The sequence below is a fragment of the Apiospora marii genome (genome assembly GCF_038362585.1).
Source record: "Apiospora marii strain CBS 49790 chromosome Unknown utg000003l_segment0_segment0, whole genome shotgun sequence".
Taxonomy (NCBI): Eukaryota; Fungi; Ascomycota; class Sordariomycetes; order Amphisphaeriales; family Apiosporaceae; genus Apiospora; species Apiospora marii.
The window spans coordinates 6,993,325-7,014,906 of record NW_027117374.1 but is presented as its reverse complement, the minus strand read 5'-3'; the positions used below and the strand labels follow the sequence as shown (position 1 = coordinate 7,014,906).

Genomic DNA, 21,582 nt, shown 5'->3' with positions numbered 1-21,582 from the left:
AGCCCAGATGTTTCCGGCAGCGCCGAAAAGACGCCCCAGACCGAGTCCTGGCCGACGTGGTGCTCGACATGCCAGGCCCTCAGGGCGGGTGAACACGCATGCGAGGGGCCCGAGTCCGCAGCGGCGGAGGAGATCGCAAAGCCAGAGCCGGTTTACCAGCATAGACTGCCCCACGAGACTGGGACGCTTAGAATAGATAGAGAGAGGAAGGATGCTTAGACACTTAAGTAGAAAGTAACAATCAATATGGCCTACTAGTAGCTGATACCTCTGAAGAACCGGCGCCTGTGTAGTGTTATCGTCCGTTGCGGTTCTGCTGCTATGAACGACGGATCAGCAACTCTCCCCATCATGAGGTCTATATCTACCCTACTGTAGCCTATGCATCTTGCAATCCAGTATCTATGCAAAGGGCACCCGGTGCAAATGTAGGATCCGCCTCTTCTGGAACAGGATTACGGTCCCTGGCTGAATCACCGCTTCATGTTCTTGATGCCTACAGTACCAATCTTTCTACAATGTAAGCGGCTAAAAAGCGAAAAGAGCAAGAAGCTGAACGATTGATGACACTGGGCTTTCATTTTGGCCGTACATACAGTTCGGCTTCAGTATATATGTCTAGTAAAGTAATGATTGTAGTATAGTAGAACTTCAAGGCTTCCACCACTCCACCTTTCCTTACTACCTGAGCTTTTTTTACTCATCCAAAACATCTTTGCAAACGAAATTGGCATATATAGACATCATATCTATAAGGACAGCTACGGCAATGTCAGCTCACTGCAACACATTCCTTGATGATTCGGAAGCGGAAGACGACGACATAGGTAAGTCGATGGTTAAGCAAAAGATGGCTTTCCATTAACTAATTGATGTAGGAACCAACAGTAATTTCTCCAGTGATGTGCTAGACAGCCCAGGCAGTCTCAAGGACTTTATCGATGACTCGGCCTCAAACGATAGCAGTTTCGCTATATCAGAGCAGCACAGCCCCTCGACCGGTGACGAGGGTGAGTCCAGCACGTCGAGATCCCCCCCAGAGGAGCGATCGTCCTCCGATGTTGGACATCTCTACAGGCTACTTGCAAACCTACATAAAGCACTTGTCCTGCTCCAGAAGTCGGTGGGGGTCGTGGAAGAGCTAGTACTCCAGCAGACAGCGTCGCCAATTTTGGCGGAGGATAAGAGCAGGTAAAACATACGAAGCGCATAGAGGGCCATGCAGGTCTGGCTTCTAGTTCAATTGCAGTCGGAGTCGCCAAAACACGACAGATATGGGTGACAACTTCCCAAGGCTCTTCTGCGATGAATTTTCTAAGCTGTTCCATTGAGGAATTTATATTATCTCGCTCTCCTAGAAGTAACGAAAACGCAGGATGTGTCTGTGGTGAAAGGTATATCCAGACCTGCATGGCCCTCTATGCGCTTCGTATGTTTTACCTGCTCTTATCCTCCGCCAAGAAATCACCCGATGGTGAACAGGTACAACCAGAGTATGGCGGTCGGGTTCAGCCACAACCACGACATCACCCTTATCCTAACACGGTCGATGGGGCTGCCGTTAATGTGGTACACCTGTAACGCTACGAAGCTTAGCGCGCCGATGTGGAAGCGGCTGGCGATCGCGTCCGAGCTCCTCACGCTGATCGACCAGCAGCAAGGGCGGGTGAGCGGGCCGGCAGGTGGGATGCATGAGGAGACGCTGTCGTTCTTCCGCCAGCTCTCGAACCGGGTTTTTTCTAGCCGGGAGTTGTCGCAGCCCGAAGTTCTCACATACCTGCTCGGTTTCGGCACCGACTTGAGCAGTGTACGCCACTGGACGTGGACCCATCTCTACTCGCTCTACTGGGCCTGCGCGCGTCAGTGGGCTTGTTGGCTGAGGGCATCGCCGAATGCCACTGTACAGATCCATGGCCTATGACAGGGGGCCCCGGGTGCTCACGTATCCTGCCTCCCAACCATATTGTAGGTCGGGCGCTTGCTGAAGGGACCATGCAGCATTTCAAGCAGGACGGCACTGAGCAAAGCGCGGTCCGAATCCGCGCTATGCGGGGTGGTCAGAAGGTAGCTGCTATGGAAGTTTGGCAGGGACTGCTCCGCCGTTGACAGATTCTCCGTGTCGCCTATCGTAGCTTCTGGATCGGTTCGCCATTTTTCAAGCTGCGAGTAAATCGAGGCCAGTTGCTTGTGGAATTCGGCTGCAGCCACATCGAGGCTACCGCAAAACTTGAGCACGTGCAAGCAATGCGCGGCTTCCGTAAGCTCTTTTTCCCATTGACGACCTACGAATGCGTGGGCCTGTTTCTGTGCGACATAGTGTAACAGAATTACACATGACGTGTATGCTTGGAAGCTGCAGCAATGTATGTTAATACAGACTGGAACTACCAAACACGAAGAAAGGATGTAAGCTTACACAATAAGCCAGCAGCGCTTCGAGACATTGTTGTCTTTGAGAAGCCAATCCATTATCCTCGCAGATGTCGCAGCCGCGACCACAGCCCGCTCGCAATGGCCCTGAAGTACGCTCATGTGTTGTTCCGAGAAAGCAGTATGACGTGATTCTCGTGTAAAAGATTGGTTTATTTCGGCGGCGACGCGGCGGTAGCCCAACATTATGCTACCAAGATGTAGCAAGTGAACATGGCAGCCAGAGACCCGGATACTCCGGTCTTGTTCCGAACGCATGACATCCACAAGCCGCATCTGCCGCGGCAGCTTACTATACCAAGTCTGGAGGTCCTCCATAATAGAGAGTAGGGAGCCTGGAGCGAGCTCCTTGGATACTAGGTGCATCCGCATGACTTTCGCCTTTAACAGGGCTATCTTTGCCATTTCATTCGGAATAGCTGTGTAGCGTTAGTATTGGTAGATCTTACCGTGGGGAGAGTGCGGCCTACTTTCTGTGGTGCTGGCAGATGTGTTGATTTCAAGGTCTGAGAGCTTTAGGTCGATCAGTCCCAGTACAAATTTCCTTCAAGCCGAACCACATACCTGACTCTCTATTAGCAGTCTTTCGTCCGGTATATTGCCTAGAGAGGCAGATAGCCAACTGAATGCTGTCAGTAATGCACCCATTACGAAATTCGACGCGCATTACCTCGATAAGAATACTAGGGTACGCCATGCCTTGCGACATTCAACCAATGGAGCTTCTGTAGCTCCTGGATATGAGGACCCCTTGTAATGTAGTCTAAACCTTTCGTATGTCTCAATACCCGTCTCTGGGTATACGTTCAGAAAATCGTCTTCACCGAAAGGCTCTAGGAATGAGTTGACTTACCAAGGTATGCAACAGCCACAGTTGTCTTATGTATGATATTATACATACAAAGTAACGCATAAGTTTTCATGACGTCGACAGGCCGCAGCTGGATGACGGCCTCGAGATGATGTCGAGCGATGTCGTAGAATATGTGTTGTGCTTCCACATCAACTACCTCATTGTCATACTGGGCACCAACGGCAGCTACAATCATCAAACAGCAGACGGTGGCCTTGTGGTCCAGACTATTGCCTTTTGAGGGTAGGAAAGCAGCCTTGCAGCTTTGGACCATCTGTTCCTGGGAGAAGACGTGGAATATGTTCGCGGTGCTACTGAAAAATCGATCCACGAACCGGCTGGTAAGTTCGGGCGAAGGCAGCCAGAGCGAAGCTTGGCGCCAAGGGGAGCCGATAGAAGAGGCGGTATGGGAACAAGGTGAAAAAAGTGTCGACGCCTGTGACCTAAAGGTGCGCAAGGGTGCGGGATGCCCCTGGACATGAATCGCGTCCTGTACAGTGCCCTGTATTGCAAACCCCGTCGTAACACATGCGGATGGATTTTGGATAGACGAACTGGTAAGAGGGTTTTTAGCTGCGTCCAGTAGCTTTTGGACCGAAGCGATCTGGCCATTGCTGTCTCTCCAAGTTTGCAGCAATTGACCAGCCTGGGCGATTAGAGTAGGTTTTTGGTGGAAAAGCCTACGCTAATCGCTCAAAGACGCATGCCATCGAGCCCACTGAGGAGTGCAATTGTACCAGATTACCGTGCAACTCTTTCAACAAGCTACATTTACTACCATCATGGTGGGAAGTTTTTCGCCCTTCATAACAGTAACACGCATTGATGTAATCATAACCACCTATTGCATTTCACATCATTGCATTACAGATAGGGATCATGCACGCGGCTGGAGTTCCGCACAGCCTGTAGCTTGACACATCTTTGAAGGCAAGCACGGTGGCTGCGGATTGCATTCTTCCAAAATAGAAAAGTCTGCCTAGAATGTGGAATAAACTACGTAAAACATGAGAATTCTAGAATAGCAACTCATCCAATCGGGTGCTGTCGGTGAAGATAAAACGCCAGCATATTCACCCACACATCCACTTTCCAGCTTGTATCAAACTTCCTCTTACCAAGAGCTCTATCAACCGAGAACATGGTAATCACTTCGAGTCTCCGCAACATCATTCGTTCGTTCATATCATGGCTTTCTCAGCTACGACGGACTCTTCCGGTTAATTTCGCTGGTACGTGGTCTTCCTAACCAGTTAACCAACTCTACCCCCACTAGTTGTGGACATCGAGTATTTACGGGACCTACCGCAAAGATGTTCTCCTATCAAGCTGGCTGGGATAATAACTAGCTGCGTACTCCGGTAATCCTCCGCCTAGACCGCATAAGGGCGGCCGGCGTGGTTGGCGAGCGAGATCTCGTCCTCGGAGCGCTGCACCGGCGGTAGCTTGCGGGCGGCATTGGGCGCGTCGTCGACGGTGACATTGTAGTGCGTCGTCTTCTGGATGCCACTGACGAAAGCGCTGTCGTCCGAGGCGGCGTCGGACGCCAGCCGGGGCCCCTTGTTGTCAATGGTGCGCGTGTAGGTCTGCAGCTCGTGGTCCTGGTTGTGCCCGCGCCCGCGCCCGAGCCCGAAGCTCTCGGCGCCGTAACCATAGCGGTGGGTGCCCCCAGACCCGCTCTCGGGCTCGTTATTCATCGTCCTCGCCAGTTTCCGAATCATGTTCGCCATGGCCATCTCGATGTTGAGCTTGACGATGTAGGTGACGGGGTGGAACTGGATGAAGACGACCTGGTTTGGCAGGAACATGAGCCGCGTTACTCCCATGATACTGACAACCATGCAGCCCCCCTAAATCATGTTCTCCAATATCGATATCAGGTGGCCATGGCACATCATCAAGACTGAATTCATTAGCCTCGATACTTGCTGCCGGGTCCCATGAACAAATCTGGCTGTAATTCTGGCCTGAAGAAACACGGTCTTGTTCAAAGACCACCCAAGACCGTTTGATCACATGGCTTCGAGAAGGGTCTTCCACCGAGTATTTGAAAACGACGAATACAGCATGGTTCCGCTCCGGTTGCTGTGGGTAGACCACCACCTCCTTTGTTGATGTAACATCAGGGCCTCTTGTAGTGACGACGACTGTGGGCCTAATCGTGACAGCTTCATCCGGAGTTGAAGATATTTGGGATGGTGCGGGTGAAACAGGGTATATCTGTGTTGTTATTGATGTGGTAGATGATAATGTAGATAATGTAGGGATAGAGAGTTTGTGGGAGCATACAGCCATTGCGGAAACTACAGGACCACAGCCCAGGTTAGGTAGGAATTAATAAGATATGCAGCTTATATATAAAAATAACAGCCGCTATGTACTGTACTGGTCTTTCAGCTCGGTGGGCTTCTCTACCAGCCCTAGAACTCTCCCCGCACGCTCGTCCAATGCGCCCAATACAACGCAAAGCTCCCACGGCGGAACGCCATTAGTACTGCCTGTATCGAAGTCTGACTGTTGTGACTGGGACCATTGCATCGAGGCTATTGTTGTTCGGTGAAAAACGCGGTTTAAGGGGCTCACACGAAGCACTTTCAGGCCTCTCCAATTCCCACCGAGTAGTATGCAGAAAGGATACTGGGAGGCCCAACTACCATTCTGGTCCGCCCGACCGTAGTCTCTTATTGAACCTTCCCGAAGTGCGCCGATTTCAAATGGAAACAGAGCCTGATGTTCCCCCGCTCCGCTTGTACTGTTCCGGCGCAGGGAGGCAGGTGACCTTGGAGCCTAAAGCACGCCGGCGCACAGGAACCTCGTTGGCTACACTGAGACCAAAGTATGAAGATCAGGGTGTGGCCAAAAGAAGACGGATATGTGTGACAACTTCCCAAGGCTCTTCTGCAATGAATCTTCTAAACTGTTCCATTGATGAATCTATTGTATCTCGCTCTCCTAAAAGTAACGAAAACGCAGGATGTGTCTGTGTAAAGGGAATATCTAGATCTGCATGGCCCTCTATGCGCTTCGCCTGCTTTACCTGCTCCTATGCTCCGCCAAAATTAGCCACGCTTTCTGCTATAGTACTAGCTCTTCCACGACCCCCATTTCTCCATCAATCCTAATCCGTCATATTAAACATACAATGATATAGCAGTTCTATAGGAAGTTGTAGGCGCCGGTCACGACAATATCAGTCCTTATCTTGATACTTGTCCTCCTCATCGTACTCGATGTCTTCATGGGATTCATCATCCCGCAATTCAGCTTCCGCATCATAGATTCCCACATCCATCTCTTCGTCACGGCCAGCAGGGATAGGAGCACCATCTGGGACTAGCACGGCGGCAGGCACGGGCGCAAATGATGCCGTAGTCACGCCAACTTCCTCTCTAGGACGTCGAAAGAATGGCAGGTCGGCGTGAAGGGGCTTCCCGCTGGCGATGAAGCCCATGGGGCTGTGGGCGATGTCCTGGCCTCGTCGACGTACTGATAGCCACTCTCGCGTGAATGTAAACGGCTTCGAAGTGAAACCACTCGGTTCTTGCTCTTTGTGACCATTTCGACTAGGCTTTGCCTCGACAGATTCATCTACAGCTGGGATCGACGTATCAGTCGAGCTCTCTGCTATAGATGTCGTCTCCTGCTCAGTCATGACGTCGAAATCCTCCGTCGTGGCCATGCTTTCGTCGATTCCCATGGTTCTGCAAACGGCTGAATACTCATCCCAATCAAAGTATAATCTACCGGCAAACAGTCCAAGCTCTACTACCAGTTCAGTGGGCGCTTTCCAGCTCTCGGGTAATGACGGGATGCTGAAGAACCTGAGCGAGTTGAAGCAAGCCATGCGTCTTGTAACTGGCGCAGCATATGTGAGCAGGTATGTGGCGGCCTCTGCACCCCTCAGCATGGGTATAAGGTTCTCGGCCTCTTCGGGCGTGACCACGGCAGCTGTGGGAGGCGATGGCGAGTAGAGAACCCACTGAACGGGCCTCATGAACTGGTCGCTATAGGACTCCACGACAACCTTTACTGTCTTTTCGAACTCGCCTGATAGGTAAAGTGGAAACCCGACGTGATGCCGACGCACCCGATATTTCCTTCCAAGCCCAGTCCGAGAGAGGGCACGGAACATGGGCACAAACCAATCAGAGCCTCCCGGCATACGGCCCGTTCTGGCAAAGATTTCCAAGTCTCGATAAAGTCCTGGAAACTGGTAGGGTGAATATGACGGTAGTCTTTTTACTTGTCGGACAAGTTCAATCTCATATTCGGTCTCCCTTTCTTGCTCTACCTCCTGCAAAGCCGAAGCGTGTACTGCAGCACCCGTATCCTGGAACCCTTTCCGGCGGGCTTCCAGCTCTCTCATGTATGGTGCCAGTCGTGATTTTCCTCGTATCTCCGCGACAGTTAATTTCCCCTTCTTCTGTGGCCCGTACAGGTGCTGCAGCGTTTGGCGTTCGTTCTGCTTGATGGCAGAGACATACGCGTTTCGTTCATCATCGTCGCTCACGAAACGGGGATAATCTAGCTCAGCCTGTATACGGCGACAATAATCTGTCCCCTGCGCGTAGTACAATGGTTGCAATAGTTCGATGCCATCACACGTATTGTTCATAAGCCACTGTAATACATCGGGTGATTGGATCCGCTCGTAGTCCTTCTTCCTGCATATATCGCGGATACTTCGGTCAACCTCGGGTGGAGCGTAAAAGGTTACCAGCTGAGTCGTGCCAAGCTGGCGTAGTCTCATGGCAGCTTGAACCGTTTTGTCTTTGGTTTGCGAAAGTCCAAGAGTGACGGCGCCGCGAGCGTCAGGACCAAATTTGAGATCCGTTCCGCGCGTATGGACTTCGTCCAAGTAAACAAGGACCTCATCAAGGTTGTCGACATACGGCGTTGCAAGTAGTGGTGTCTTGGCGCCCTGCTTGGAGACGATCATTGGCTTGTCACCTTCAAAAAAAAGTGCAGCGCTGGCAAAATTGTCGACTTGAAGCCACGTAATTGCCAATGTGTAGTTGTCCATTTCTAGGATGCTAGCACCAGCGTCGATAAGGATTCGGTACCGGTGCCTGCTCAGCATTCGCAGGAATTCGACCTCTGGCAGGCGATTTCCGTTCCGATCTGCGATCATGAAGTACTTTCTAGATCTTGGTTGCAAAAGGTAGGTCAGGACTTCCGCATTGGTGTGAGAGAGTGGTTCCAGATCTTCCTGTTTGATGTTTAACGGGAGAAGGGTCTTGTTATCGTTCGTGCCTGAAAATCCAGTCGTGCCCTTGAATCGTACGCTCTCTCCTACACCTGAACGGGAAGCTGTGAGCGGAAGATCCCATCCATTGCTTTGGATCTTGACCTTGAACTGTTTGGCATGTCGGGGGAACACAAATGTGTTGAGGTAGTAATCTATGACGGCAACACGGTAGCGAACGCAGGACCATATCTGGGTTAGCTGTTGGGGGTCGTCGACATTCAAACTCTGCCAATCTCGCAGGCATTCGGGCAACGTTTCATCAATCCATTTCTCGTACAAGCTGGCTGGGTCGTCTGACTTGAGCACTTGCTCGATGGCTTCGCGGGTCTGGTCCTGGGTCAGTCCGCCGTGGTAAAAGGACAAACATGTAACTGTAGGGTAGATCATGAGGTCAGTACAACATTGCATCATCGGGTGAATACAGGGCCCGCCTTGGGAAGTTTATGAAAGAGCGGACTTCCATGAACCACTCACGTAATATCGCGACATCACAATGGCCGTACTCGGACTGTTCACTTGGTACGCCTTTAGCAAGGTATGGAACTGCAATAGGATCTCTGGCCGGATGGAGTCCATATTCAACGTTCCATCGCTTCCTTAGCGTCGAGAACAATATTCGTTGACAGAGCAATCCTCTGAGAAGGTAGACTGTTTGTCGGATATGGATCTGATCGGGACAAAGTTTGTTAACGCGGTCAACTGATTGTGGCCGCATCTTGCCGCCCGAGAGGAATTCTCGGATTGCAAGTCTGTCCTCCGGCCCGAGCAACTCCACAGGCAAGATACTCATTCGCCCTTGGAGAATGTCGCTGGTCAGGCGGCGAATCAGCTCTTCCTCAACGTCCCATCGTAGCAGGTAAATTCGCAGAGGAAAGCCACCTTGCGGTCGTCTAACAACCTGTACGGAATGGTTGAAATTATTGGCGAGAGTGTAAAGGTGCATGTCCACCAAAGCAAGAACAGCTTCTATTATCAACCACCGGGTCGGGTGGCCGTCGACTGAACAAAGGCTGCCAGAAGGATATATAAGCTGCGTCTTCACCGCGAGAATGTGATCGCTCTCGTCCATTATATCTCGTGAGGTTATATTCAACCGTTCTTGTGTTCTCAGCATAACAGTTGCCTCTGGAACCCTCTGGTCCAGCAACCGCTGCTGCCCACTCAACATAAATGAGAGGTTGTGTTCAGGGACGCACAACATTATACCACTCTGCCTCTGAATTTCGCGGTGCAGCGAGCGGTATAGCTTGATGACGTCTTCTTTTGTCGATGTTCTGCGTGAAAATGGGATATGGCGGACTTGCCGACCAAGCAGACCGCCAACACTGGTCGACAGAAGTTGGGCGGTTTGGTGGAGGAGAGCCTTGGGTACAATCACTCGCACCAGATTTTTCGTATCTGCAAGCATTGTCGCAACCATTGGAATCACACAGGATGTCTTTCCTTGGCCCATGTTCATTTGCAAAACACTGTTCCCAGCCTTTGGGGTGGCAATCGCTCGAGCAACATCGACTTGCGTTTCTCGGATCAAGATCTCTGACTCAATCTCGAGTAGGAGCCAGTCGGTGTGCTCATACGGGGACCAGTTCGAGTGTCCAAAGTTCTTCGCTTCCTCTTCAACAAGAGAATCCTGCTTGGCCCGATAATACTTCTCAATACGTTTGCCACGTTGTAAGGCAGTTATTGATAGTCCCATATTGACAATACTTTCTTTCAACCCAGTTCCGAATGTCACCTTCGAACTTGAGCGCAACTGCTCGAGGAGAGTGATTAGCGTCACAATCGGCCAAAGTCGACCGCTTGTAAGCCATTGGATCTGCGCTGCTGTCACCAACCGATTTGGTTGGCGTAGCATGACATCGATAGCATGGAATCGCTGGCTGATACAGCTTTTAATATCACTCACTCCTGGTAGGGCTCGAATATCCATAGTAGCTTCTGTCTCCCTATGAGATCTCAAAGCCTTGATACTGCCCCGAAGGTCTTTTGCATAGGCTGCCGAAATGACTGATCCGGGGATATCGATGCGTCGGATAATATCTTCCAATTCCTTTCTGATGGCTAAGTCTCGCTGCGCGACAGCTGGAATATGTTTGGCATTCTTTCTTGTTAAGCACAAGACAGATTGGACAACACTATCAGCATGAACAGAAGGACCATATGCAGCTGTCTTCATCAAATCTTTACCGAGTCGCGGTATGACGTATCGCCCAGGCGGCCTACTGAACACATCGTCGTTTACCACGAAACATCGCCTCGAAATGGCAGCGTCTGAAAATCTGACGCTCAACAGCTTCTGCACGCTTTCAAGGTGCTGCACGAAAACATGGTTGTCGTGTAATCTCCGCCAATCAGGAAGTACTGCCAAAAGAGCCGCCTGTGTGTCCAACAGACTTGACTCTTTGAGTCCTGCGAGTATAGGTTTTTGACATGGCCATTGTCGGATAAGGTGCTCAGCAAACCCTGTGCATTTTTGGTCCGCTTTTTCCTTATGGGAAGCCCGAGCTTGGAAAAGCTTTTTCTTTGCCTTTGCACTGGCAAACTCCATCAGAGGTAGATCTGCTGGACCAGACACCCGGAATGGCTCAATCAATCGCAATATACTCTCAACTGTAGGTCTCTGGCCCGGGTTAAAGTGCTTGTACTCCAAGGCCAAGGGGTAGTCGAGAGATCGTAACTCTTGGTAAAGGAAGAATGCAGCGATTGTGCGTAACAGTGCCATAGGTGCGTTGACTCGGAACGAAATAGTAGCCAAGAGGAATATCACCTCGTACTCGCATCTTGATCGTCGTACTTGATTGACCAAGGGCCCCCAAAATTTGCACACATCTATTTCAAGCCGTTCGCTAAGAGTAAGATGTTTCGATTCTTCCGAATAGCCGTGTATGGAAGCGCGTTGTGCGAAGGCTCCAGGAAGATCCTGCACAGTGGCCATCGTAGGACGTCTTGCCCTCACTAGTTCCACTATTCCGTAGACGTTATTGTATTTGATGCTAGTATCACTTGGAGTACCACGAGATCTATATCTCAGATCCTCCACATCTCTCAGCTGTGGGAGTGATTCAATCGATCTTTCGTGAAGATGCCGACGAATTAAAGATCGCTTTGCTAAGTGAGGGTCATCCGACACAGGTTTGGTTACTGCCGTGGTATTGACAGACCCAAAGACTGCTAAATTTGCCGACTTTTGGAGTATAATTTCCACTAGTGGTCGGAAAGCCTCATGTTGGTTCAACACTGGATGCCGTGCATCCCAATGCTCACGTTTCATCGTCCTTTTGTCTTCGGGGTACCACTCGCGCCTGGGCGATAATTTCGCCAGAGATTGCAGAATCGACAGGGGAGTTGTACCAATTGAAGTCCAAGGTTGACTGGTACCCGAGGCCAGGAGGTCCAGTGCCTCTTCTGTACCAGTTCTGCCTGTGAGAGGGTCCGCTTGAAAACTGCATGAGGTGAACGCGTGAACTTCGGCCTTTTTGTATATCATAGTTGGCTCACAAGCGCATTCAAGTCGTCCCAACGTGTCGTTTATTGAGTACTTCAAGTAATGCACATTCGGTGTGACGATTGGTTTCACGAAGACATGGACGTGGCATCCCCGCTTTGAAATCTCCAGATCTCCCAATGGTATGATGATCGATCGTTGGGCCGGGTCTTGAGTATCTCTGCAGACAAGCTTGCTGTCAAAACCGTACCAGGTACCAGCATCCTGATTTGTATCGATCTCAATTCGAAGTTGGTTGGATTGCAATCTTTGATCCTTGTTGACATAAAATCGCATGTTCATTCTCTTCAGGTCGACGGTGATGGGGAAATTCTCAGGCTGATAGACGGTGAGGTGCCTTCGCAGCTCGAACTTGTGAAAAATGCGAGTGACGCGACCAAATAGATCAGAATATGGATCTACCAAGGTTTCTTTGGCGCCTTGGGGAAATCTTCTAGTTGGTGGGGTCATTCGGCTGCACGTCCAGTCCTTCATATCGAGAATCCAGTTGCGATCTTGGTGAGACCAAGGACTGGTACATGGCCGTACTTCCAATTTGCCAGATTTCACGTTCCTATAAGGGACGAGTTAGCCGGGAAGATGCGTTGGGCTATCCGTGACGGAAACTTACAACCAATGGATACAGTCATCCAGTAGTGATGCTGGAAGGTCAAAGCTGCTACCCTGTTGAAAAACCTCACGTGGGATGTATTGCAGGACCACACCCTGTTTGGTGATTCGGATGATTGTTGATCCACCGTGGTAACCTATATGAGTCTGCCATCCATCGATTTGAACGCAGAGTGCTGTGGGAGAATAGGTTAGTCAAGTTGCGAATTGGTTGGCAGCACTCACTGTAGGACATCCCCGGTTTCATCGATGGAAACTTCATAAGACTTTGGTTTCCAAATAGATAGGTCAGAATCGCGGAGCTTTTTTCGTCGATGGATAATCTCTGGAACCTGCATTAGCAGGTGACGCGGTCGTAGAAATTCACTCGTGGTAAATCGTAGCTTACCCCTAGTGGTTGGCTATCCACCAGTAAAGATCCATGGACAAAGTTGTAGTTGACTAACTGAAAGTCCTCCTGATCCCCTTCGATATCTTGAAGGCGGATCGACACCCAATCGTCCCCATCGTCGGAGAACTCAATGACCTTCTTGGTTTCCGACGCGGGCCAAGTAGTGTGGAGGGACTGAGCAAGGTTATGGCCATGGTCTGAGGTTAATAGGTCTCGCAATTTATCCCGAATACCATGCATCAATCTCAAGTCTCTGACAACGTATCCTCGGGCCGATTTGGGAAGCTCCTGGAAGTTCTCTGGCATATTGTCATGGAGGACAATGCAGGCTTCAATAAAGGCTGTTGTGACCAAATCAGACGGCTGCTCGACCTCCAGCAACTTCGAACAGGCGCGTTTGCAGAGCAGGGCGGCTAACATGAGGTAGAACTGGCAATTCTTTGCTGACTTGGAGTCTGATGCTTGCTGTGTCTCTGCTCTCAATTTCCGAACCCACATCGTTGTCACCTCCCGTATCCTGTCAAGAATACGAAAGGGCGCTATCTGTTTATCCCGGAGAGACAAGTGACTGGATAGGCTTTGCGTCAGGGTGATCAATCGAAGCGCGATTGTGAGTATGATTTCCATCAAATTTGTTTCTCTCCAGTTCGAGACGATGGATTCTAGCTTAAGTTGAAGCTGTGTCAAAAGACCATCGCAAAAAGAGGCGTCTGAGAAAATGGAATGCAGAGTGCCATGAGGCCAACAGTCGTTAGCTCCATTCTCACACCAAGGCCCAAGTTGCGATGTTATGTGGCCGACCAACGATACGACTGGCTCGGTCGAGAAGTTCAGATTGGAGGATGCCAGCTCCGTCAAAAGTGTAACCCACCTTCTAGCCTTCCCGGATGTTAAAGACTGGAACGCCATGTATTCGTGAATGTTGATTCCTGGCGGGCAAGAAGACTGGCTTGCCACGATCTCGTAGGATGAGGGGCCTTCCCTGCCAGCTTCAAAGCTCGGCAACTCCATGAGGGAAGCGTATGTCGATTTTTGGGGAGTAACAGGCGGCACTGGTGTGCAAAACTTGGGTTGAGCCGTTTTCGTCCTGGCCAGCATTTGGAAGTGCGGTCGTAGTAGCCAAATGACAACGCATTTGGTTGAAATATCTGGCTTTGGTCTACTGGAAATCGATGGGTCGCGTAGTGGGTGCGGAGAAAAGATTTCGATGTCGATGCAAGCGACACACTCCCGGTCGAGGTGTGATATGGCTCAAGCTCGCTGTAATCCCTAAGCTCAATTCTGGGCTCAACACTTGATCCCAGACTTTCGACACCTAATTGGACCGCGATGGCCCAAGTCGTATCCCTGTATGCCGCAAAGGGTTTCGGACAAGCCAGTTCGAAGACCACGGCCCTCTTCATCACTTCCACCGCTGGCAGTGGTTCTTCGAACGAACGAATTCTTAGATGTTGTCTGTCCCTGGTTTTATCACACTTGCTGCAATGGTGACAGTGTATCGTACGGTTGCCATAAATGCCTTGGATGTAAACACAAGATGTCTCGTCAATCTCTCGAGATAATCTATGGTACTCCTCCGTCTTGGCCTCCCACTCCTTGGTTTTGTCTTGGCGTTCCTTTTCGGCTTTGATCTCAATGGCAGACAACAAATCTTGGAGCTCAGGCGACTCCTCATAGAATCTTTCAGCAAAACACCCTTTCACCGGATCATCGAATACAGTCATTAGACTGCTCATCTGAGTCCGTTGCTGAAGATAAAGCTCAATTCTTCGGGCGCGTTTCATATCGTCGGCCATAGGGATATGTAGGACTTCGAGGATACGAAAGGAGAAGAGAGGACGGTAATCTCTCAATAACGGATACTGGAGGCAAGCCGCTTTGTCTAGCTCCATCCATGCTTGCATTACACTCAGCAGCATCATCGATTTCTGTTCCGTATTGTCGTCGTAAAGACCGCGAGCCTTTCTGATATGGTCCTTGATGAGTATTGATAAATCAAGAAGGTCATATGATTGACCCATCTCATTTTCGCTCTGAAACAGGATGAAGTAAAGCTTAGTCATAGACTCGATGGGCTTGCACGACGCGTCAACGTTTTGCAATCGTTCTAGTCGCGTGGTGTTTGTGGTGGAAATCTTGCGGCACGCTTCCCGCAGGTGTTGGTGGCTGCAATGCATGCGCATCACGAGATCTTGGAAGGGATGAGCCTTTCGTGGAACGGGTAGGATGAGCTTGGCCCAGCCGGACTTCTCACTGTGCCAGACGAGACCGATCTGGCGCGTTGCTGCTCGGGTCGTGTTGAGAATCCGGGCCGACACAACTCTCAGGGTCGAGCTAGCCCGCCCTTGAACCTCTGGCGGAGCTCCTGCTATGTCACCCTCCAGTTTAAACATGCGTCGGGAGAGTTTTTTGACGAGAAATGACTGGCTCTCGTAGCTCACTGCATCACTGCACTCTTTAAGGACATGTTCCATCAGAGTTGCGATCATCAACTTGTAGTGTAACCTTCCAAGTTCTTCACCGAGGGCCATGGTTAGATATCTTTCCAAGGCCACTTTCAAGACTAGCCAGTAAGGCAGCCGACGGAATGGGACCTCAGCATTTTGCCAGCAAACATCATCACGAACTCGCTTTCGTAGGAGCTTTGGTGCTATTCGAGTGCCGTTGGCCTCCAGGATAGCGGCAAGAAGAGAAGTGATGACGGAGGGATCACGAGTCTCGCGGTTCTCCCATACTGCTGTTCCTGCCTTGGTTGCAAACTCGAAGTTCTTGGTAGACTCGATGGATGCCTGTTCGAGGAAAAGTCCGATTTGATCAAGGAATGCCTCATTCAGCAGCAGCGCCTTGGGGATTTGAATGGCAATGCCTGGAAAGTCCCATTGAAGTGCGCCTTTGGAAGCAAGCACATCCTCTCGCTTGGCCGATGCCTCGAACATCTCAAAAACAACCGATTGTTCATTGTATTTGCGAATCAGAATAGCAGCGTTCTGAGCTGCGACATGAAGGATCAGGAACTCGCCATCATCCGTAGCGAACTGACGTAGCTGCGATTGAAGCCGGGATCGCTCCAGTCGCCCGGCCGGATTGGTGACTTTTGTTGCCGTCTGCAGCGTGCGGCGGATATTATGCCAGATGGCGCGTATGAATTCATTCTGCTCTGCGATTTGCATTTGACGCGTTGAGATGATCAGACGATCCACAAGAGCGGCCTCGAGCTGTGGGATGTTGGTGTCCTCGCGTTGTGGCAGTTGTATGGGGAAGGCCACATGGTTGAAGAGTGACCCAAGAAGCCGCAGTTGCACGCTCCTCGCCTTGTCTTCGTTCATGGTGACCAGCTAGAAGAAAGGTTGGAACAGTAATTGATAGAAAGAATGGGCCAAAGCCACAAAAATCAGACGGAAGGAAATTTAGACGGCAAGGATTTGGCGTGATACGGAAGGTGGGAAGATGTGAGGGTGGGCCGATTGGAAGATGGGCAAGAACCTTCACTGGAATGGACTGAACCAACTACTTTATCAACAGCGTAAACGGAATTGGCATCGTACGAAAGTGGTAGGCCTCGTCGGCAGCCAACGACTGGCTTGCAGATGCCCGCCTGTATCAGTTGGTGCGAGTGTAGCTGCCTTACCTGTCCAAATGCACAACGTGGACCAATCAAATTGTGTGCTGGCTCATAAACAGGCTTCCAAAAAGGCATGCACCGCCAGCTATTGCCTCATCCTTGTTGCAACATTCTATGAAGTTCGTTGATTGGTTTGAGCTGAAAATAAGGAAAGAGTTGCATTCAGTTGTGTTACCACCCGCCGAAACATAAGGGGTGGAAATCACCATCACCGCCAGTATATCTACATTACTGCCGGTGTGGGGATTACCTAAACAATCACGATAGGCTTCTGAAGTTGTATACGTTCAGTGCATTGGGCGTACCCCAAAGAGTACCTGGAGAAATGTTTCATGTTTAATGACTTTACATGCATCTAAGGGCATGTTCCCTTGGCTGAACGTTTCCAGCGTTTCCCGCCTAGTGGGTGCATCGCCAACAGCCGCCTGAAAGACACTGTCGGCGATGCGTGCAGTTGGGAACTTCCTCCACTCGGCTGCGAATCCGGGCCGCCAAGTGCCCCGAACGCTCGATACAGTTTTTTGCAGCCAATACTGCTTCCACCAGGCACAAGAGTTGTACCATCCCGCTGTGTGCGAAACTCCGAATGTCCAACTTGGGAGTCGGAGGTAATTTCAAGTCTCAACAAACCTTTAACTGCGGTAGAGAAAAGCAAAGTGGCTATCAGTTATTACTTTCCAAACGACGAGTGATTGGAAGAAATGTTTTGAGGTACCGGTAACCTGCATAATGTTGAGGTGGCTGGCGGTTAGATCAATGACTGACGTTCGTTTCGGCATCTAATCAGCGGGGTTCGATGCGGGAGGCCTGACAAGTCGGGGTTGTTCCAAGTGAACAGCCTTTTACAAGTATGCAGTTAGGCGCCCAGCCCGAACAAGCGCCGGGGCCTCTCGTACACTTTATGAAGTTCCACTAGCACAATCAGTCCCAGCTTAAAGTTTGACGAAGCTACTCGCTGGAATGGGCATAAGAGACGTAGTAGTCGCCGCGCAACTTTACTGTATCGCAAATGAGCAGACGCCACAGTCAGTCAAGAATGCAAAGTATCCAGTCCAGATATATAGGTAGAAAGGGGCAATGGCGTTACTCAATAGCCATCAGCCCCATCTGTCTTCGCTGGCTTGGCAGTAAACCGCAAATGGTCATAAGAGAGTTCTGTATGCAGCCGAAGGGCCCCAGGAAAGCTAGTGGACGCTTACAGGAGTGTAAAGAGGTTTCGAGCAGAGGGCTTAGTCTCCTGTTCCGGTCCGAAAGGAACGGCGGAGACAGAAGGGTAGCATCGATGCACCACTTCCCCCTTCAAGGCCTGAGAAGCAGAACGAACGCTCGTATTTCTTCTGGATCGGACTCGTACATCTTCCGTCTGGCAATTCGGCTCCTCTACAGACGTCCACTGCCATCCCAGCCACCGCTACGGCACAACCGGCGACATGAGTGACTCTCCTCCAAAGCTGGCTATGCACCTCTCGGGGAGTGTTTTCTGGTCCCTTCTGCGAGTGTCACGGCTCCAGGTCTATTCCTGCATCTATGCCCCCCTCTTCACCTCCTGGGCCATGTTTGTCCCTCCCTCTCTTTCCTCTTTTTCTCCCTTGCTTCCCTCTCGCTCCCTCTCGTTCTCTCCCTCTCACTCTCCTTCCACTTCCCCTCGTTCTCTCTCTCCCTCTCCTTCCACTTCCCCTCCTTCCGCCTCTCTCTTCTCCCCCCCTCCTTCGCTTCCCATCTCCTCTTGCTGCCACTACGCATAACTACTTTACGCTCCTTGTCTGATACCCCCTCGCTCGTATTCCATCATTAGACTACTCCACCGTCACATTACCAGTCAACGAATATGCCCGCCGTCGCACGATGCGCTCAACGCCGACCTCGTGACTCGAATTCCCCAACAGTATCCGGCCGCAATCCCTACAACCTCGAGGCGCGACTGCCACCATTTCGAGGCCACAACGGAGGCCACAACGGAACGGCCGTCACATAGTAAACGTACCTGGTCGTGCATGGCCAGGAAGCACGCTATCGGCGTTTGGACCTCCAAGACGCAGGCAGTGGGGATTGCCTATAATACTACGCGGAGGATTCGATCTGAGGGCGCAAGGCCAGCGACTACCATGGCCCGGCTATCCATGCAACAGGACCAGCGCAGGAGGCTCTGCGAGCCACGGAAGAGTTCCAATTTAGCATTTGGGCCCACCCACGCAATTGCTCCCAATACCAACCGGCGGTCGGCTTTGGCCTACTGGCAGCGCCCGACGAAGACGTCGCATAACTCCTAACAGTTTTCTCGGCTGTTCTGGCGTAGTTACGGCAAGTGGACAAATGGCTGGCTGGACGGAATGGCGGAGACTGGCTCCGATGTTCGTAGGCTCCTTCTACTTCCCAACGAATGCGCCATGATGGCCGACTTCTTGCGATTTGTTTCCTAAAGTATCCGAGCGCCTGCATTGATTGACTAGTGGCAATAAGTACGATGGGGCTTCTGTGTGCTCCATTTACCCCGGCCATTGCTCGCTAGTGAGACTTGTCGCGACCCATACGAGAGCCCTGCAGTAAGACCAGTCGCTCCACACCCAAATGGGTCGGTCAGAGCAGAAGCCGGCCCGAGTAGTCCAGGTAACTCTAATGCGACTTCCATTCTCTTGCCTCCAACATTGTAGCGAAATAACAACAATGACAGCCCGGACGATGAACAATCGAGTACGGGGCGGTGACGCTCGAAGTCTCTTCGTTGGTTTTCTCTTCCCGTGCAGTGCCATACCCCGCAGCACGATGATTGACCGTCACTGGACGCAGGCATGACCGTGATGGCCGCTGATTGGGTTCCGACTACATGGACCGCAATTTCGCGTTCAGCAGAATGCCACTATTGTTCCGGCTAGGCTCGGCGTGGCAGCATTCCGGCTTGCGCTTGGCGCAATGAATCATGCGCCTCTGCTGTTGGTTGGTTACCTACGGTCGGGAGAGAACAAGACTCGGGACGAGTCATGCAAAGGAGGCAACCGGAATGCCGCCAGGTTGCTATCGCCTACCCAACTCTTGCCTACCGATGCGGCCTAATAATTCACCGGCAGCACTACACGGTATGACGCCCCAGGCTGCCGCAGCTAGGTGGGTGTGCCAGACCCAGCATCAGCGTCTTCAGGATTTCTTTCAGCAGTCAATATCGGAGCACTCGGTAACTCGACAAGTGAGGACACAGGTACACCGTACACAAGATGCAGTAAAAAAAGGCTACGAACTCGGCCAACAAACAGGCTAGGCCCATCAATTTGAATAGGCATGATATCTATCCTGAGCCCAATCCCTAAATCACCAGCACACAGCCGTCTCTAGCAAAGCTAAATGGTAACACCGTATTAACCTAGTCCTTGTAGTATACTTTATTGTTACACCTCGTCTGAGTCGTCGTGTGCGCCGCCCGGTGCGATAACTTCGAGGATCATCATCTTCATTTGCGATAGGTAGCCCATGAACCTGCGTGTCTGCTGTTGGACTCTAGATGCCGGTCAGACTTCTGTTTCCCTAGGCCTACGCGCTCATGATTTACAGTTCCTGGTATGTTTTCTTGCTGCCGAAGCCCAACGTCAGACCCGTTCACCAATATCAACAAGTCCAGAAAACTTACAAGTGTTCTATCCTAGTTAGCTGTCAGTCGTTGTCGCTGCTTCTTGTGGAATCGTGAGTTTAAGTCCACTTACTCTCCAGTATGGCTCCTAAGCTCTGACAAAATGTCATCTAACTTTCGGTTCAGCACCTCAAGTTTGCATTCCAGCATCTCCAGCTGGCCTGCTCTGGACTAGCGTTAATGTACTTGATCGGCTCAAAACGGGCGAAGAGCTCACGCGGACGGCAGACTCGATCCGAGTATGCCTTGGTTTGGGTGGAAACCCGCATGTGGTGGAGCATGAGTTGGAGGGAAGGTGTGACCTGGCGTAGTGGTGTGTACCGCAGCTCCCCAAAGCGGCAGTAGCCCAGGCTGATTCGACATCTCGTACGAAGAGGAAAACATGTCGCTGCCTCGAATGGAATCGCTGTGCGGATGTGAAACGATCGGGAGAGTATCGATGGTCTTAGGATTGCGTAGAGTCAATGATTGTACGTAGCAGTTCGCTGAACCCCTATGTGGGCTTTTATACCTATAAATATTGTGGCAACAAGTGTATAGAAGGGGGCGCAAGTCGTAGAGTAACTGCTAGACTACATACCACCTCTGCGGCCGTTCCCCAAATCGAGCAAATCTATGTTCCAAGGACGTGATTGCCCTACCGATTCGGCATGCCGAGCATGCTTGAACTCATATCTTGAGTAGCGGTCCTGTGTTTGTTTGTTTGTTTGTTTGTCACTCCAAGCCTCCCGGGGGCAGGAGGGCATGCTTGGCTAAACTAACTATTCTATCCCTAAGTATAGAACAAGGGAGGATCATCCGGCAGAATCGGTTAGGCTTTCACCATTTTTATGGCAGCTTTCTCCTGAGTAGCAGTCCTGCGTGATGGCTGGCGGCCAAAGCCGGGTGGGAGGTTACGGTTCAACGTTCGGGTCAAGGAACGAGTTTTAACCATCGATCGGTGAGATTCTCGGCAGAAAAACACCTAATCTCCTAGTTGGGCTGGCCCTACGACGTAGGCGACTTGCGGCGCAGGAGTGAAGTCCATCTAACCAGCTAGCTTGATGGGCACCACATGGAACTCCCTCTTGCGAAACAAGTAACCGGGTGGGCATCGGATTGACCTACAACTGTTGCGCAGCATCTACCCCGGCTACTATCGCCAGCTACTGACCTTTCCTGCCGCATGAAATTATGTTCACCTGATCGCACCCAATGTGGGAGCATTCAATGTGGGATCGTTCATGCGCATCCCAAGGGTTCCAATGGATGCCAAGGTTGCGGAGAGCTTCCCCGCTCATAGTCCAAGTATGTGACTGGCACGCC

The 21,582-nt window shown here is 51.1% G+C and overlaps 4 protein-coding genes across 4 annotated transcripts; all 4 read right to left on the bottom strand.

Moving 5' to 3' along the window:
• Nucleotides 1-1,561: 1,561 nt before the first annotated feature.
• On the bottom strand, nucleotides 1,562-3,833 carry PG985_005695 (uncharacterized protein; the record flags this gene model as incomplete). The annotated part of the gene is made up of 7 exons (XM_066825464.1): nucleotides 1,562-1,898; nucleotides 1,943-2,353; nucleotides 2,417-2,849; nucleotides 2,901-2,943; nucleotides 2,995-3,052; nucleotides 3,101-3,224; nucleotides 3,284-3,833. Coding segments are annotated over 7 exons (1,956 nt in total), but the record flags the coding sequence as incomplete, so codon positions are not given.
• An 823-nt stretch (nucleotides 3,834-4,656) lies between these two features.
• PG985_005694 (uncharacterized protein) lies at nucleotides 4,657-5,109 on the bottom strand (the record flags this gene model as incomplete). Its single annotated transcript, XM_066825463.1, has 1 exon — nucleotides 4,657-5,109. The coding sequence occupies one exon, from the start codon at nucleotides 5,107-5,109 to the stop codon at nucleotides 4,657-4,659; it is 453 nt and encodes a 150-aa protein (XP_066688623.1).
• Nucleotides 5,110-6,473: 1,364 nt separating this feature from the next.
• Nucleotides 6,474-16,362, bottom strand: PG985_005693 (uncharacterized protein; the record flags this gene model as incomplete). The annotated part of the gene is given in 7 exon segments (XM_066825462.1): nucleotides 6,474-8,902; nucleotides 9,006-10,407; nucleotides 10,438-12,589; nucleotides 12,647-12,821; nucleotides 12,871-12,970; nucleotides 13,034-14,088; nucleotides 14,103-16,362. The coding sequence occupies 7 exon segments, from the start codon at nucleotides 16,360-16,362 to the stop codon at nucleotides 6,474-6,476; spliced, it is 9,573 nt and encodes a 3,190-aa protein (XP_066688622.1).
• Nucleotides 16,363-20,038: 3,676 nt separating this feature from the next.
• On the bottom strand, nucleotides 20,039-20,427 carry PG985_005692 (uncharacterized protein; the record flags this gene model as incomplete). The annotated part of the gene is made up of 4 exons (XM_066825461.1): nucleotides 20,039-20,147; nucleotides 20,200-20,220; nucleotides 20,278-20,289; nucleotides 20,351-20,427. The coding sequence occupies 4 exons, from the start codon at nucleotides 20,425-20,427 to the stop codon at nucleotides 20,039-20,041; spliced, it is 219 nt and encodes a 72-aa protein (XP_066688621.1).
• Nucleotides 20,428-21,582: the final 1,155 nt, after the last annotated feature.